The 15,419-nt window shown below is 45.5% G+C and overlaps 2 protein-coding genes across 2 annotated transcripts; one reads left to right on the top strand and one right to left on the bottom strand.

The window, feature by feature from the left end:
- Positions 1–3,401: 3,401 nt before the first annotated feature.
- Positions 3,402–7,403, top strand: terf1 (telomeric repeat binding factor (NIMA-interacting) 1). Its single transcript, XM_076171336.1, has 10 exons — positions 3,402–3,591; positions 3,706–3,813; positions 3,890–4,017; positions 4,230–4,316; positions 4,406–4,555; positions 5,244–5,362; positions 5,452–5,478; positions 5,674–5,771; positions 5,897–5,973; positions 6,062–7,403. Exons 1-10 carry the CDS (start codon positions 3,411–3,413, stop codon positions 6,227–6,229), a joined length of 1,143 nt encoding a protein of 380 aa, XP_076027451.1. The 5' UTR covers positions 3,402–3,410; the 3' UTR covers positions 6,230–7,403.
- Positions 6,735–9,565, bottom strand: sbspon (somatomedin B and thrombospondin type 1 domain containing). The gene is made up of 5 exons (XM_076171337.1): positions 8,920–9,565; positions 7,990–8,184; positions 7,778–7,856; positions 7,077–7,253; positions 6,735–6,868 (listed from the first exon to the last, which is right to left on the bottom strand). The coding sequence occupies exons 1-5, from the start codon at positions 9,140–9,142 to the stop codon at positions 6,751–6,753; spliced, it is 792 nt and encodes a 263-aa protein (XP_076027452.1). The 5' UTR covers positions 9,143–9,565; the 3' UTR covers positions 6,735–6,750.
- Between the last annotated feature and the right edge of the window lie 5,854 nt (positions 9,566–15,419).

Raw genomic sequence — 15,419 nt, 5'->3', positions numbered from 1 at the left:
TGTCATGTTTTTGTTCTCACAGAGAGGTGTGGAATGTGCAATACCGCATACTGCAATCTATGCAGGCCAAGAATTGTGGCACTTTATTTTCTGTCTATGGGATTTGTAAGTGTACAGGCAGAAACTACTTGTATTTTTCAAATGCTATATCTTTATTATGAGGCAAAACAAACAGTATTACAACTACCAGACTCTCACAAACAATGCAAATGAGATATTTCACTTTTCCTTTTTCTTATTGTACGGCTGGCAGGCATACATGCTACCAAGCACCTTCATGCCAGATCTCAATGGACCTCAAATTGGATTATTTGTGGGAATAGGGATCCAAATTGACCACTAGGGCCTTTTATATTGCTGTTAGATTTACATAAAGTCTAACATATGTCTGTGGAAGCTATTAAGAAACTCTAACTTCAATGGCCACACACAAAGGATTTTATGTTTTTTGTGAATTAACATTGAGAATGATTCTATTTTTTCTAAACCAAAATGGAGCACGACCACAATTTCCTGCCATATGGTGGTTGAAATGATGCGTGCCTTTTCATAACACCGCTGTTTATGAGAAGGTAGCAAGTCATTTTGCTTTGTTCATATAGCACTGTACAGAAAATTCTAATTTTATAGGAGAAATCAGGTCTTTATGTAATAGATACAAGTAATGTTATTGAGTTCTCAGGTTTTCTATAACTCTCTGATGTTCCGATTGGATAGATTCTCTGTTTTTCTTTCACAGCTAATGTCAACTAGTTACTTCTGTACTTTTTGGAAGGTGATGTTGTTGTCAAATCCACATTGATGTCTCGGCTCCCAGAGCAAGGCGCGGTAATATTTCTCCGTCCTCCTGGGTATCCTGTGTACCACATATCCACCCCCCAACGCCCCTCATCAGTCGTCGGGGAGACAGGGAGGAGCACAGAGGCGGGGACAGGAGTCTGAACTGCTGAAGAAACAGAGAGGGAGAGAAAGAGAGAGGTAGAGAGAGAGAAAGCAATGCTGAGTGTCGGGTGTAAGGGATTGAGCGCTGACAAGGACGAGACCCCTTCTTCTTCTGCGAGCTGATCCATTTGATATACCGCCATGACACCACTGAGCACTCCAATCCTGCAGCTTCAGAGGCTCTCACCCTCACGCTGCGCCCTCAGGAACGGTGATCAATGGCTAAATGTGAGGTTAAGATAAGGGGAAGCAGCGAGAGTGACAAGGATAGATGAGAGTGAAGTCCTCCCAAATGGTCCCAGTGCACCAGTGAGCAGTTGTGATCCATATTTTCCTTTAGTCTGTGTTCTACTGTATGCCCAGATCAACATCATTTCACACATTCATGGAGTGGTTGTTTTTTCACATGAAGCGGTTTCCAATCTTTGGTACTTTCCAAAGTAAAATGCAGAGTCAGTGCTGGTTGTTGTCGTTTGAGATTTTTCATTTGATCTTTTCGTTTTGTTTTGTTTCTTGAAGTAGGATTAAATGACGACCTTCTCATTAAAGCTCTTCTTTTTTTTGTATCTACTTTCAATTCAGTGTTTTTTCTTCATCCCTCATTTGTGGTAATCACATGTCCGTGTTAGCCTCCAGTAATCCCTCATTTGAACAGGTAGAGTAGAGAAACAAGGGATTTGGATTGATCAGCTGTGTTCCCTTGGGATGATGTGTTTGCGTGTGGATTATTCTGTGAACGGACAGCGAAAGGACTCAGGCTCTGTTTTACTGTCTCGCAGCGGCATTCTCATCTGTGACACTGTAAAGAGTGCAAAGGTCGTGTCTTCATTTTCTTTGAGCGAACATTGTGTGCTTGCCAAACTTTGCTCTCCCGCTCCCTGAAGTGCATCAAGCTACATTATTTCTTCCTTTGTCTCTGTGTATTCTGCCTCTCTTACTTTTTGGATTTTTGTTTGTATTCTGTTCTGCATCGGAGGCCATTATCCATTAGACACATTCTGAGCGACAGACTGTTTTCTGTACAAAGCCACATCTTTGTATGCATGTAGTAGTCCGAACAATTATGTGACCACAGAACACTTCGTCATGGTACATGTATGTCAACATTTCTGTAGAGCATTGCTCCTCATTACGTCTATTAGCATATGCAGAATAACAAATAAATGTGTATATAACTCATGTGTTGTGTTCTCTACTCCATGCTGTCATTTATTGGACACATTTTATGGATGCATTTTTGCATAAATAAGAGTTAACGACTTATATCAATAAACATTTGAATGTGATTGCAACATATCACGAACTAAAGCTTATATTTACCTCACTGTAAGTAGGCAAAGATGTTTTTCTGTTTGTTTTGACAGAAGTTGCAGACTACTGAGTGCATGAGCGATCGATAAATGATTTATCACTGAGGGGAAATGTGTTCCATTCCAGCAAGTACACATAATGGGCCTCCACATTTCTATTGTTTAGTACAATCCTCTCAATGTTTCCAACCTCGAACGGCTCAGCCAAAGCTTCAATCAGAACCTCAAATGATGTCACTAAAATGTAAATGAAAGGTTTTCAAACTTGCATAAGCTTTGTTCTGTAATAGGATTGTCTGGTTATTTTGCTTATCCTTAAAATGCCTTTCCTTACTTGAACCCAAATGTATTCCCCATGGACCGCCAGCCTGCAGGTTGCATCCTCTCAGACTGAAACTGAAAAATGTAAACTGAAAAAACTAAAGAAAGAGACAGAAACCCCTCTGTCTATGCTGCACTTTCACTGTAGTTTGTTGACGTGAGAGTTTGATCTTCAACATGTATCTGGAGGCCATGGATTCGCAAAGAGAAGAATCTGCAGAAACAGTACAAGACGACTGCAGAGGCTTCAAGAAAATATGGAACATGGGTACTGGATACTTTTCCCTTTGCTTTCACATTCTATGTTATTTTATGCACAACCAAAAATGCTGCATAACTTTTCACATCTTTCATGTATTTTAGCTAGAATGAAGTACATTGTTACATAAGCATCATTTGTATGTGTTTCAGTTTCCCTATTGTGCGTTTAGTTCTGAATGTGGTGACTTTTCAACTATTGTTAAAGTCGGCACAACCACCTACATTAACTCTGATGTAAATAATTTAACAACAAACAAGGAACACAATGTTTGGTGTGGGCCAACAGGGTAATTAGTGATTATTATAGCAAAACAAATAGTGCATTTAGGGAACTTAGGAAATTGCTACAGATGTATAAAATATACAGTTTTGCGCATTTAACCTGTAACAATGTAGACGATGGAGGTCAGTTTTAACCGATTTTTTGTATTTACGAGTGCTCGTTTGGAGTTTACGTTTTGGTGTGTAGTTGCTCCTCCGAAACGCTAGGGGGCAGCGCAAGCAGCCGAGGCACCCCAACGACAATTTAAAAAAAAAAAACGTAACCGCGCGGAAATAGAATTCAAACACAGAGTCATGGAAGACGACAACAACAAATCCCCCGAAGAAGCGACGCTTCAACACGAAAATGTCAACTTTAACCGCGTTTCAGCGGTTGCCGAGAGATGGATGCAGGACTTTATGTTTGTAAGTTTGTGTCGGCGTTTCAAGGAAGGGAAACTTGAGGAGTTTAACGCAGCGCTTCAAACTTTCGAGGGTAAGAAACTCACAGATGTCACTAACAACTGTAACTGTGTGGCGTTTGAGTTTGTAGGAATTTGTAGCTTTTCTATTTTCATCTGCTTCTTTTTGCGTCTTTTTATATTTTCAGCCATTCAAAGTAATTCAACTGCAGCAAACCGAACGCTAAAAGGAGAGCATGCGCAAAAAAAGAAGATTTGTTCATTTCTTACAAGAATTATGCATGGAAAACAACTGGGTAAGTCATAAAGCTGTTTGATTGTAATACTAAAATAACACTCACTGTCATTAATCTTTATTGGTCCTATTTCCAGATATGAAGTTCGAGCAGGATCAGCAGGTAATGCCTCTGATGTCTGCAGCCAAATTCTGGTTAGACCTGGAAGACACGGTGGAAGATGAAAAGTTTTTTGAAAACGTCACAGTTCTGCTGCTTGTCCAGGTAATTTCATAGAATTTTTGGGAATTCGTTAATATTATTACCTGACGTGATCTTTTAATTTGTTGTATTTGTTGATAATTCACTTGAACGCAACACAAGTAATATCCGATGTGGCACTCAGTGTGTCCTTTTCAAAGAGGAAGTGAAGTTAAGCCTTGATGTCATTGATGTTTTGTCTTCATTTGAGCTCTAAGTATGAAATGTGCTCCTAGTCTGTGGCTCTGTGTTTGGAGAAAGGCCAAAGATCTTCTGCCACCAGCGCCCTCAACTGGTTTGAGAATAACATCAACTTCCCAAAGGTCCGTTCTCTTCCCAAACACAGCAACAATCCAGGAATATTCAGCGGTTCACAGTTGAGACTCGTGTTTAACTGATGCTTGGTCAACAGAACCTGAGAGTCATGCTGTCGACCATAGCGACGCGGAGCGACACCTACCACCCGTTCCTCATGAGCTTCACCTACAGCCGCCTGCTGGATTCGGTCCAGTCGTACCTGGACGCCTACCTGGAGAAGAATCCCTCTGACTACATCCTTCAGGTACCAAACACGATCCCACTATCTGTCCCAGATGCTCCTGAATGTCACCTGTAGTCCTGAGGGGATTAGTTAATTGATTATCATTCATTTAGCCTGTAAACTGTAACATTTGCTGCTTAAACCTTTTCCATTGTGACGATTTGTAGTAACTGGACCTCTTAGTATTCATCTTTTTGTTCTCACTGCTCACATAAGCTTGATTAGTTGTGTGTGAGGAAGATGGCCAATGGCTGAAGCTAAAGAAAAGTCCCATTTAAGGAGTGGGTAAGTTTAAATCCCCGATGAGCCGGTTCAGCTTTGCTCTCCTCCTCTCCTCCTCCTCCTGAATAACGACGCCCTCCCCACCTCTGGGTGCTGATGGGGCGTTATCACTCATAGTTAATTGACAATTTGTCATCAAATAAGTTGGAAGGACACACTGCCACATTCAGCAGAGCCTCGGGGTCTCACACACACACACACACACACTCGCTCATTCATTAGGGCCTCAGGAATGATTTACACGGCGGCCCGGTGCTCAAGGTCAAACCTAACGGGCTGCTGTAATGACAAGCCTCGTTTGTTTGGTTAAATTTAACTTCGCGTCAAAGCCCGAAAGTGAATTGATTCTGTAGAGTGCGAACAGGTGACGCAGACGTGTGATTTATAGCCGCGTCGGTGTGTGTGCGTCCGTCTCTCCATCCATCAGCAAGCTGTAAAGACGGTTCAGTCGTCACAGAGCTCAGAGGCTCCAGAGGACGATGAGGAACGGGACGAGACTCTGGTGGAGTCGGACGGCGTGGACGAGTCAGAGGAGACGAGTGGAAAGTAAGAAATCACTACTTAACCCCCATGAACCACAGCTGTGTCATCAATGTTTACTCTCATAAATCTAATGCACCTCGTCTTTCCAACAGGATACAGGCGAACACGACATGTTTGAAGTGAGTAGAACTGAACTCTTACATCTCTCATCTCTATCCAGCTCCTTCTGTTCATATTACAGTCTTTGCATTTACTGGGGGGGAGGGAAGCAACATAGAAACCAGTTTATAGATGGAGGATACAAGGAGGCAGGACATAGGAGAAGGAGCCAGGAATCACACATGTGTATGAGACTAATGAACCTGTTTCCTCAGGACCAAACGGAAACTATGCTCGACTAAACTGACGGACATGTGGATACCTGCGAGTTGCAAGAAGCTCCCTAACCTTCGCATCAAAGTCTCCAGGCATGGTGAGTCTGTTCCTCCGTGTTTATCTTCAAAATGAAGGCTTTCTTATTATTATTAATTATTTTACTGTGTGAGAGCAAATGGAGTGAACAGTAGCTCAAAGGAATGTTCCCTCTCCCACCATCAGACGTATCTCAGCTGATGTTTCCAAGAAAGTCGCCTGAGAAGCCAGCAGACACCACCAAGATGATAAGAACACGACAAGTACGCTGAACAACACGGAGCACATTTAAGATCACGTGTGGTGAAATGAACGCCTCTTTATTCAGACTTTATGCTCTGCTTTGTTTAGAGATGGAACTGGAAGCTTGACGGTTACCTGAAGTCCGGCGTGGCGCGTCACGGCGTGGGGCAGTGGGCGCGCATCTTACTGGAGTACGACTTTGAGGGACGCACCGGTACCATGCTGAAAGACCGCTGGAGGATTCTGGTGAAGTCGGGCAAAGTAAATCCCAACTAACTCTCTGCAGCCATGCACACGTAAGAAACAAACTCAGGCTTAGCTCGCCCACTTTTATGACTCCCTATCTTAGCTGAATCGATTCCTCCCGGTGTTCACCCGCCACCAGGGGGCAGTCACACACAGAGCAGCGCACCAGCTCTCTCTGCTTCGCCTCCTGTGGGACGGAACACACACACCCTCCTTCTTTCACAACGTCAGCACCGTTTAGTGTTAAGTATTTTTTAATAATTAACATTTAGCAATTATTTTTTTTGTAAGAAGTTCATCCAAAAGAACACAAAAAGGGTCACGATACAAAGGAGTGACTTGCAAGAAAAGTTGAAATAACACCAAATAGTGGGAATGTGTTTGATAAGTGTGTGATCGTTGTTTTCGATTGAATATGGAGCAGAGAGATAAAGTCTCATAGAGCACAAGAGTCCTCTCAGTGTTCGACTCATCTGGCACCCTCGGGTCAGTTCACTTCCTCCGACCGGGCCGGCCCTATGTGTGTGAGCTATCCCATCGCGCACACACACTCAGATGAAGACGAAGCTGTGTTGTGGTGGACAGCCGCAGTCCTGGGTTTTCTGGATCCTCCTCCAGGTGCCGCTGCACTGAGGGTTCCCCACTGCCTGCCACCGCAGCACCGCCTCTCTGCAACACAACAGCAAGCCCACAGGTCTGTCACCACCATGATACAGTTACTAGCTTCCTTTCTGTATCTCTCACACCTGATTCCAAATCTTAAACCTGAGGTGTGTTGGATGTGAGTGTCAGTGTTGCGGAACAGACGAGGATCTGACCCACAACTATGAAGGAGCGTGCAGCCTAGAGCAACACTGGCGGACTCCTAACTCCATACTTGTCTGATTCCTGGCCGTCTCCTTGGCAGCTGCCGCTATTGTTCCGCATGGCAGGCGGTCTGCATGCCACACACACTTTGAATCCCTCCGTTATGTAGCGCATCCAGTACGTGTACGGCCGGTTCTCCACCGTGCAGTGGGGCGAGCGAGACTCCAGCGTGAACTCCACACAGAACCTGAGAGGATCAGAGAGGACTCATCAGTCAGTCATTCCTGTGATGATGTAAGAAGGTGTGAAGGGGATGTTGTCTAGGAAACGGTGGCTTTTACCTGTAGTTACTCCATTAGTTCTGTTTGTGTAAATATTTGACAATAAAAATGTTAATTTGTAACACGGCCATGACCTCTTTGTGTGTGTGTGTGTGTGTGTGTGTGTGTGTGTGTGTGTGTGTGTGTGTGTGTCGCACTACCTCACCCCTGTCATCCAGGCCTTTATGTGTGTGCTCTTCATGTGACGGTCGTTGGGAGTATTTAATTTCAAAGCGTTGAAAGTAGACTGTATTTATCAGTGTGTGTGTGTGTGTGTGTGTGTGTGAGAGACGGTGTGACAACCAGATGTACAGGTCCACAATTGGTTTTGGTTACAGATGAGAGCACTGAAATGATGTTGGCCTGTGGCAGCGACTCTGAATGTTAGATTATTGAAGTGGCGGCTCTATAGAGCTGCAGCAGCTTAGGGAGAGCCTGATATGACACCCACCCCGGCTGCAGGGGGTTTCCATAGTGATCATGCTTGGGTCTTCCCCTGTCAAACTCCATGCTGGTGATGAACGCCGGGCCTGGAGAGAAAGCAGTTCCAGGCTTAGATCAGGTAATTTGTGTTTGTTGTTATCTTAATAAACATAGAATCAAAGTCATTAACCCTGTAAGTGTCAGTCTAATGCATGTGTGGTAAAACTGAGGGGCGTGTACCTGTGTTGAGTCCACAGCGGAGCCCCTGCTGGTCACTGTACTCCATGCATCCCGCTCGTTGCTCCAAGCTGGGGCAGGGCGCTCCGTGGTTGCTAGGCTGCTGCTGTACGTTGCGAAGGCGGACTCGCTGCGACGGCTGGCAGGTCTCGGAGCAACCACTCCAAAAGCTCCACTCACCCACGACGCAGTCCTGAGCTGCAGGGGAGAAACATCAGCCCAGAGTCACAACTTGTGTGTGTGTGTGTGCATGGGGTTTCACTTCCGAATCAATTCCCCAGCAACAGCGGAATGCCTAACCTCCCAGCTCTGAGCAGATCGTTATGATTCCTCGGTCAAAACCAAGCAAACGATCTCAGCATTTAGGAAATAACTTTGAATCGATGAAATATTGATTTAGATGTGCAGTGTTTGTGTTTCGTGCTCTTCGCTCTACAAACAGCTTTGCATTTTGCCAAGTAAGCAACAAGTTTGATCCCCGCGTCTTGGGATTTCCTTTCCCCTCCCTCCATGCTTGAGGATGGAGTGTGTGATGTATTAAACATGCAGATCGGATGACTGCTGGGACATAATGCATATTAACTACAAGCCGTTTGTTTGACTGGAGCTGTAATTGCTGTGACTGATTGACAGAATCACATACTTCAAATATTTGCACTGATTCCATTCCGTCTAGCTTAAATGAGGTTTAGCTGACACTTGTAGTGAGGACATAATTAAGATAAATGCAGGGAAGGATCTTGCATGTATAGAACATTTTGAACTATGTCATGAGAGATAACGTATCTGGCAACGACCCGTCAATTCTCCTTATCTCCTGTCTGATACACAGATCCAGGAGAGGCTCAGGTTATCTGGCGTTCTGATATGAAGCAGTAAAAGCTGGACTACGCGTCTCCTCTTGAGATCCAGTCCCTCCATCCCCTCCCTCACCTGGGCACTCTGTGGTATAGTCAAAGCAGCAGTCTTTGGTCCTGAAGCAGTTGTCGTCGCAGTAACACGTCCCGTACACGCGGTCCATCCTCCAGTCCGTCACCGTGCAGCCTATGTCTCTGCCTTTGCAGCATTTGCTCGCACACCCGCCGGATACAAAGTGGTTCCTTCCCAAAGCGGCGAGCGTCAGGAGCAAAGCGGCAAACTCCAGGCAGGATCCCATCTCGAGGTGGAGTGAAAGCGGTGTGGGGTCAGGCCCAGAGGTTTGACCCCCGGCTGGAGACCAAGTACGTAGACGTCTAGTGTGAGGTACCGCTCTTCTTAATCTGTTTACTCCTGCTTGAATCCTAGTTCACCTCTGTCTTACCCATGGCCATGAGAGAGAGGAGAGAGAGGAGAGAGAGAGAGTGAGAGAGAGAGAGAGAGAGAGAGGGGAGAATACCGGTCCGGCCCAACCCAGCCAAGACTCCAGCCCTTGTGACCTCAAATTCCTGCGTCCAGCTCCTGTGTCCGGCCCTTCACAAACGGGTTCGGGAAGCGAGCAGGAGTCCAGATTTCCCCACACCAGGTCTGATCAGCCTCCCCATGTGTGTGTTGCTTGTGTGTGTGTGTGTGTGTGTGTGTCTCCTCAGAGCTCCTGTCTCTCTCCCCGTTCCCAGCTGAGCACCTCCCTCCAGTTGATCACACACACAGGAGGAGACAATGAGGGCCGTGATAAGGGAGGGGCGAGGGCGAGCCGGTGGGTTTGGTGTGTGTGTGTGCGTCCGTGTGTTTCCCCTCACTGCCTCTTTTCTCTCTATCTTGCTATCTCGCTCTCTTTCCCTCGTCTCCTCTTTACTGGCTTTACTCTCCTGCTCCTTTTCTCTCTCTCCCTCTCCCTGCAGTCTTGCCGTGGCCCTGATGCCGGTCAGCGCCGCTCTCTGCCACCACAGACCTCCGAGTCCCAGAAGAGAGGTAGGAATGCGGTGCAGTTGGCAGGGCTCCAGACAATTGTGCCAGGGGGCCCGCTGCGTGTTGTAAAGCCACCCTTTGGTTCTCACCTCTCTCCCCCTTTCTCGTTCTCTTTTCATCCCTCTGTAATCTAACAGAGGCCCGAGCTCACCAGACACGATTTGTCCTCCACTTCCTGGTAAACACTGGGCTCTATCAGACAGACAGGCAGGCATATTTGTTTTGAGTTTTAAAGCAACACTGATGGCTTACAAGTGAAATTGCATGCATACCACAGGTGTGTGTGTGTGTGTGTGTGTGTGTGTGTGTGTGTGTGTGTGTGTGTGTGTGTGCGTGTGCGTGTGCGTGTGCGTGTGCGTGTGCGTGTGCGTGTGCGTGTGTGTGTGCGTGTGTGTGTGTGTGTGTGTGTGTGCAGGGCTGAGAGTGTGTAACCTCTGACAATCAACATCAATATGTTGATGACAGATTTAATTCATAGACTCACACAAAGGCGAGTCTCTGACGTCTCACAGCCGGTCTGATTGTTTCGTCCCATTAGGCTGTAGCTCATCACTGGATCCACTGACAACGGATCAACAAGATTGATTTGCTGCTTTGAGTGCAAAAATCTTACACAAATCCAGGGAAACTTACTTATATATTTACTCATACAGAGACCAGAGACCAGAGAGAAGTAAACGCACATACATATAAGGTCATACATAAAACTATCAAGCATAAAGATACAATTGGTTCATTTAGGTTTAACATGTTTAAGTAAAATTTGATGAGACTCAAGATTACATATTGTATGTATGTGTAATAGATTTCCCACATGTGATGACGTGTGTTGTCACTTCAACATACAACACATACAGCTACAGTTACAGTTCCATGTCATTTCCATGAGTACGCACTAATAATTCAGTATTTTCATGCTGACAGCAGGACAGAGTCAGACCCATGCAGGTAAAAACTATTTTGCACACTCGTGTTTGTTCGGGGAGCCTGAATGTCTGAGGATGCTGTGAACTCCGAGCAGGGTCAAGCTTTTATTTGAGCAGTTCCTCCTTCATCTCAGCAGAAACAAATGAGGCCTCTGCAGGGAGCGTGAGACGGGAGAGTGAGACGGGAGAGTGAGACGGGAGAGTGAGACGGGAGCGTGAGACGGGAGCGAGGCCGGTGGTGAGTCAAACACAGATATGGAATATTACGGATACTTCACTCGGGCTTTCTTGCAAAACAACTTGCGGGGAGCAGAGGGGGGTCCCTCTGGCTCCTTTGATTCTCCTTCTCATCACGCTCAGGTCAAGCAGCAGTAACAGCTTTCATCTTCACCATAATCAGCATCAGCATCACTGCATGTGTCCGAGGCATTAGATATTACAGTTGATCCGTTTCATCTGCAAATGCTACATATTCTATTGAAGTCAACCAAGACCAAGTTTCCATAATGAAACTTAAACATAAACACCAATTTAAAGTTTTTTAGTTTTAAACAGGAGCTCAGACCTTATTAAGCCCGTTTCAGCAGATACATACCAACATCCTCCAATTGTGCTGAATGCTAATCCAGTTAGGTTCAGCCCTTTATTTTGTGAACAAGGTGAGGATCACTGACCGCTAAATTGCACACACACTCACTCACACACACACATACTGCAGTGAAGAGCCTCAGTATTGATTTGATCCGACCACTGATGCAAGATTTACCGCTGCCCCAAAGTTTGCTATGGCTTCAGCGTGTTTGGAAGCGGACATCAAAGCCTGTGTGTTTTACATCTGACAGGCCCCGACCCCGGACCTCCTGCCCTCACTGTGCACTTGTCAAAGACAATCAGCACAGCAACACACCCTCACACACATCAAGGTTTCTTATGTGTGTGTGTGTCTGTGTCTGTGTGTGTGTGTGTCGTAACTTTATATGTTACGGTCTATAAGTTTTGTCACCAGCTGTCATGTCAGAGTACAGAATACATGACATTTATAAACACACACACACACACACACACACACACACACACACAGAGACAGAGAAATTGGTTGGACATAAAAACGTGACACTGGGTGTCAAGGAGACGGCAGCGTGGTTCCAAGCTCCATCACGCCTATATGTGGAATTCAAACTGTGGCTGTCCCCATGGTAACAACTGACCCGGGTTGCCATAGTTGCAAACCATTATTTGACAAAGCTAGGATTCATTTTGCCACGTGTAGTAAAGGTGAGGCGATGATGTCACCACTCATGAATTTGACTCTCAGAAGTTAAGAAGTTCAAAAATTACACAATACAAAATGTAAATGTTAAAAAAGATAAGGTGATCTCAGACATATTTGACCTTAACAAATATTTAATCAATCAATTAAAGGCTTAATTAGGCCGAGCTCCAGTGGTGTGTCTGTCCCATGAATGGAAGTCTTTGTCCCCTGAATTTATTGCCTGTCTCCTTACTTCCTTCCTCTATACGGGCATCTGTACACTCCCTGTGTGTGCTTGTCTGTGTGTGTGTGTGTGTGGCCAAGAGGAGAGTGTAAATGAGTGTGTGAGTCCACATCCGAGTTTCAGTAGGTGTGGATTTGTCCATGTTAGACTTTCATCTTATTCTTTGTGAATGGCGGCATGAGTCATTACTTAGAGTGCAGCCGTGTGTTTGTCTTGGCCCGACTGTCAGGACGGAGCGGAGCCTGGAGACGAATCAGCCACCGCTCGGGTGAATCCAGGTGAAAAGTACCACTGTGAAGGGGAGACAGGAAGTTTGAGAGGTGAGACGGGTGGGACGGTCCAATCAGTGTCCAATCAAAGTAAGAAAGGTTGGTTGTGTTTCCTGTGCCTAACATCAGGCGTCAGAGTGCAGCACAGCTCTTTGTATCTACAGATGTTGGACGGCTGCCATGATGTACGAGCAGGTCTGCTGTCATGTACACACATTGTTACCTCTATAAATTATACACAGTGTAGCAGGTGAGGAAAAGTCAATACACAATTTGTTATGTTCTGTGTGTGTGAGAGTGTTGGGAAGGAGTTTGGTCTTTAGGCCTTTTTAGAATCAGAGATGGAGTGGAGTTTTGTAACGTGTTCCTCCATCAAAGAACTGCAGAAGAATAATGGTCCAGCTGCAGGGGGGAGAATCTGCAAGGACATTTCTGCCCTGCATTTTCTCAAAGTTAATACATTTTTAAGCTTATGGTTATGCTCAAGGGTCGGGGTTGGGTAATGTAGCCGGAATTTACAGCCAGAGAAAGAAGTGACACGTTTGGGTGCTGAACGCCATTGAGATGCACCCGGCGCTCATGACTCAAAGCTAAACTCGTTTGTTATCAAAGTGTAGTGATGAAGAGGGGTCGGGAGAAGCCTCTGGAAGGTGCAGGCAGGCATCAAGACATTCATCAAGCGACAACCAGGCCCCAGTGGAGGAGAGGTGAAAAAGCAGGGGGGGACAGTAAAACTTCCATGACCCTGAGTGAGTTAAGAGTCCTTCGCTCTTCACAGTAACAGTTTTAGCATCAAACTTTGAACGCTGTGTGTTATGATGATGAGCCGCAGAGTACACCGCATTAACAACGCTCCATTAATGACAGGTTATACTGCCCGTCTGGTGTTTTATGGACGATGACATGCTCATCTGGACAAGGACGCGTCTCCAGGAGCCACAAGAATACAACCGTGCTAAGGATCAGCCTATTGATAATGCCTTTCTCCGGACATCACCATGGCGACCTCATCAGTAATCTATCCTGCCATGGTAAGTTTAATATAAATGTAAATCAACAGGCAAGTTTGCAATAATGGCAGGCGGGGGAGGAGGAGGAGGAGGAGGAGGAGCAGGAGGAGGACTGACCCCTGGCTGTCAGGGAGATTAAACTCCCGAGGGGCGGCGATAATTACTGCGTCTGTCACTGCACACTGCATGAATCATACACAGAAGTTTAATAGCGCGCTGAGAACTTGTTTAAGTGCGTTGCTCTAACAAGGGCGCATGGTTGAGGTGTGGAGAAATTGGAAACCCTTCACATCGACCGCGAACCGAGACTTCAGTCATTCCAAAAATGTCTGTGTGTTGCTTTGACGTGTTTGTTGTAATCGTGTCGGCACCTGGCAGGAACAGATCGTTTAGAGGTGAAGCAACTCCTTTTTCTGAGAATTTATGGGAGCATAATCAAGAAAGCTGCACCTGACAGCTGTAAAAGGCTTTTATGTAAACATGCTTCAGTGATAAAGATTTGTCTGGGACGTTGTATTATCTCGGGGTTCCAGATAGGGAGCGGGGGAATATTTGCGGTGTTTTAAGCTCCGTTGCCATAGATTTGACATAGTTTGAGGGTTTCTATGATGGCAAACACAAAGATTTGACCTCTGCGTGTCCCCAGTTGAACACACAAACACGCAGTTCCGCAGCTTCTGGAGACATTGACTTGTTTGCTCTATCATTTGTTTTGATCTCGGTGCGACTATCTTTCAAGATCTCTTAACAACGAGTTCCTGCACAGAGGGGAGAATGGATCAGCGGGCGAGTTATGGCGGCGATAAAGAGCGACTCTCTACTGATTGGCTGGAGGTTTTATGTTAATTCTTTAAGTAGATTGGGTCTGGTATATTCACCTGATGAAGATTGCACTTCAACAAGCTTGGCAATCGTCCATTTATTGATCAGCGGGCGGTAAATGTGTCAATATAGAGCGTGGCGCTAAATAATCCTGTTACAAATTTCAGTGAAAAGCAGAAGATGGATGAACTTTCAGATCCATTGTGAGTTACTTTAAGTAGTTTGGTACGGGGGCAGTAAATATGATCCAAATGAATATTGAAGAGACAACATTGATCTTTGTCTACAAATGCAAGCTGGCTGTTTTCCTTTCCAGTGGATCCAAATATTGTGAGGGGCTTTTTTATGTTTTATTTGGGGTGTTGGCAGCGTTCTAATTTGGCAGACAGGCTACATTCTCTGATCCTTGCAGACAAGAGTCAGCTGGCACAGCAGCAGTCAGGTGAAACAGTTACACAGTCTGGCTATTCTTCATCAGCACTGGATCAGCTGGGAACCAAACTCTGCTCCTATACAACTTAGAGTAAATCATATAGCTGTTAGACTAAGAGCACAGTCAGCATTTTAGTATCGTTTGCGATCAAAAAGATAATCAGTAAATAGGAAACAGGGAGCATCTGAAGCATGAATCTCCCTTTGAGGCATTTTTGCACCATTTGCTGGAAATTCCTCCTATAATTTGATCCGGCTGACAAAACAAATATCATAAATGTCTCCATTTTTGTGTCCTTTCATGTCTTTGAATGCACACTGAGTGGACTAACCGCCTGGCGCTGTCCTGTTTTGTGAGGAATTGCCCGAAATCGGCAGTGAAACGATAAACCACTTGTGGGCAGGCCCCTGTGCAGCTCTGATTAAAGACCTCATTGTTGACTATTTGTTCCAGGTCATTTTGTTTCGCTACACTTGAAAGAGACGGTAAAAAACCCCGCAAGGAGAGGGAGACCCGGCCCCCTGCCCGAGCGTGAATACAGCCCCTTCACTTAGCATGAATAAGGGGATGGCTCTGTTTCTAGGTCACCGTGT

Source organism: Genypterus blacodes, unplaced genomic scaffold (assembly GCF_046128005.1).
Source record: "Genypterus blacodes isolate CSIRO-AG114 ecotype Tasmania unplaced genomic scaffold, CSIRO-AGI_Gbla_v1 ptg000245l_1, whole genome shotgun sequence".
In the NCBI taxonomy this organism is placed as follows: Eukaryota; Metazoa; Chordata; class Actinopteri; order Ophidiiformes; family Ophidiidae; genus Genypterus; species Genypterus blacodes.
The sequence above is the reverse complement of the archived record's forward strand: the minus strand, read 5'-3'. Positions and strand labels throughout refer to the sequence as shown.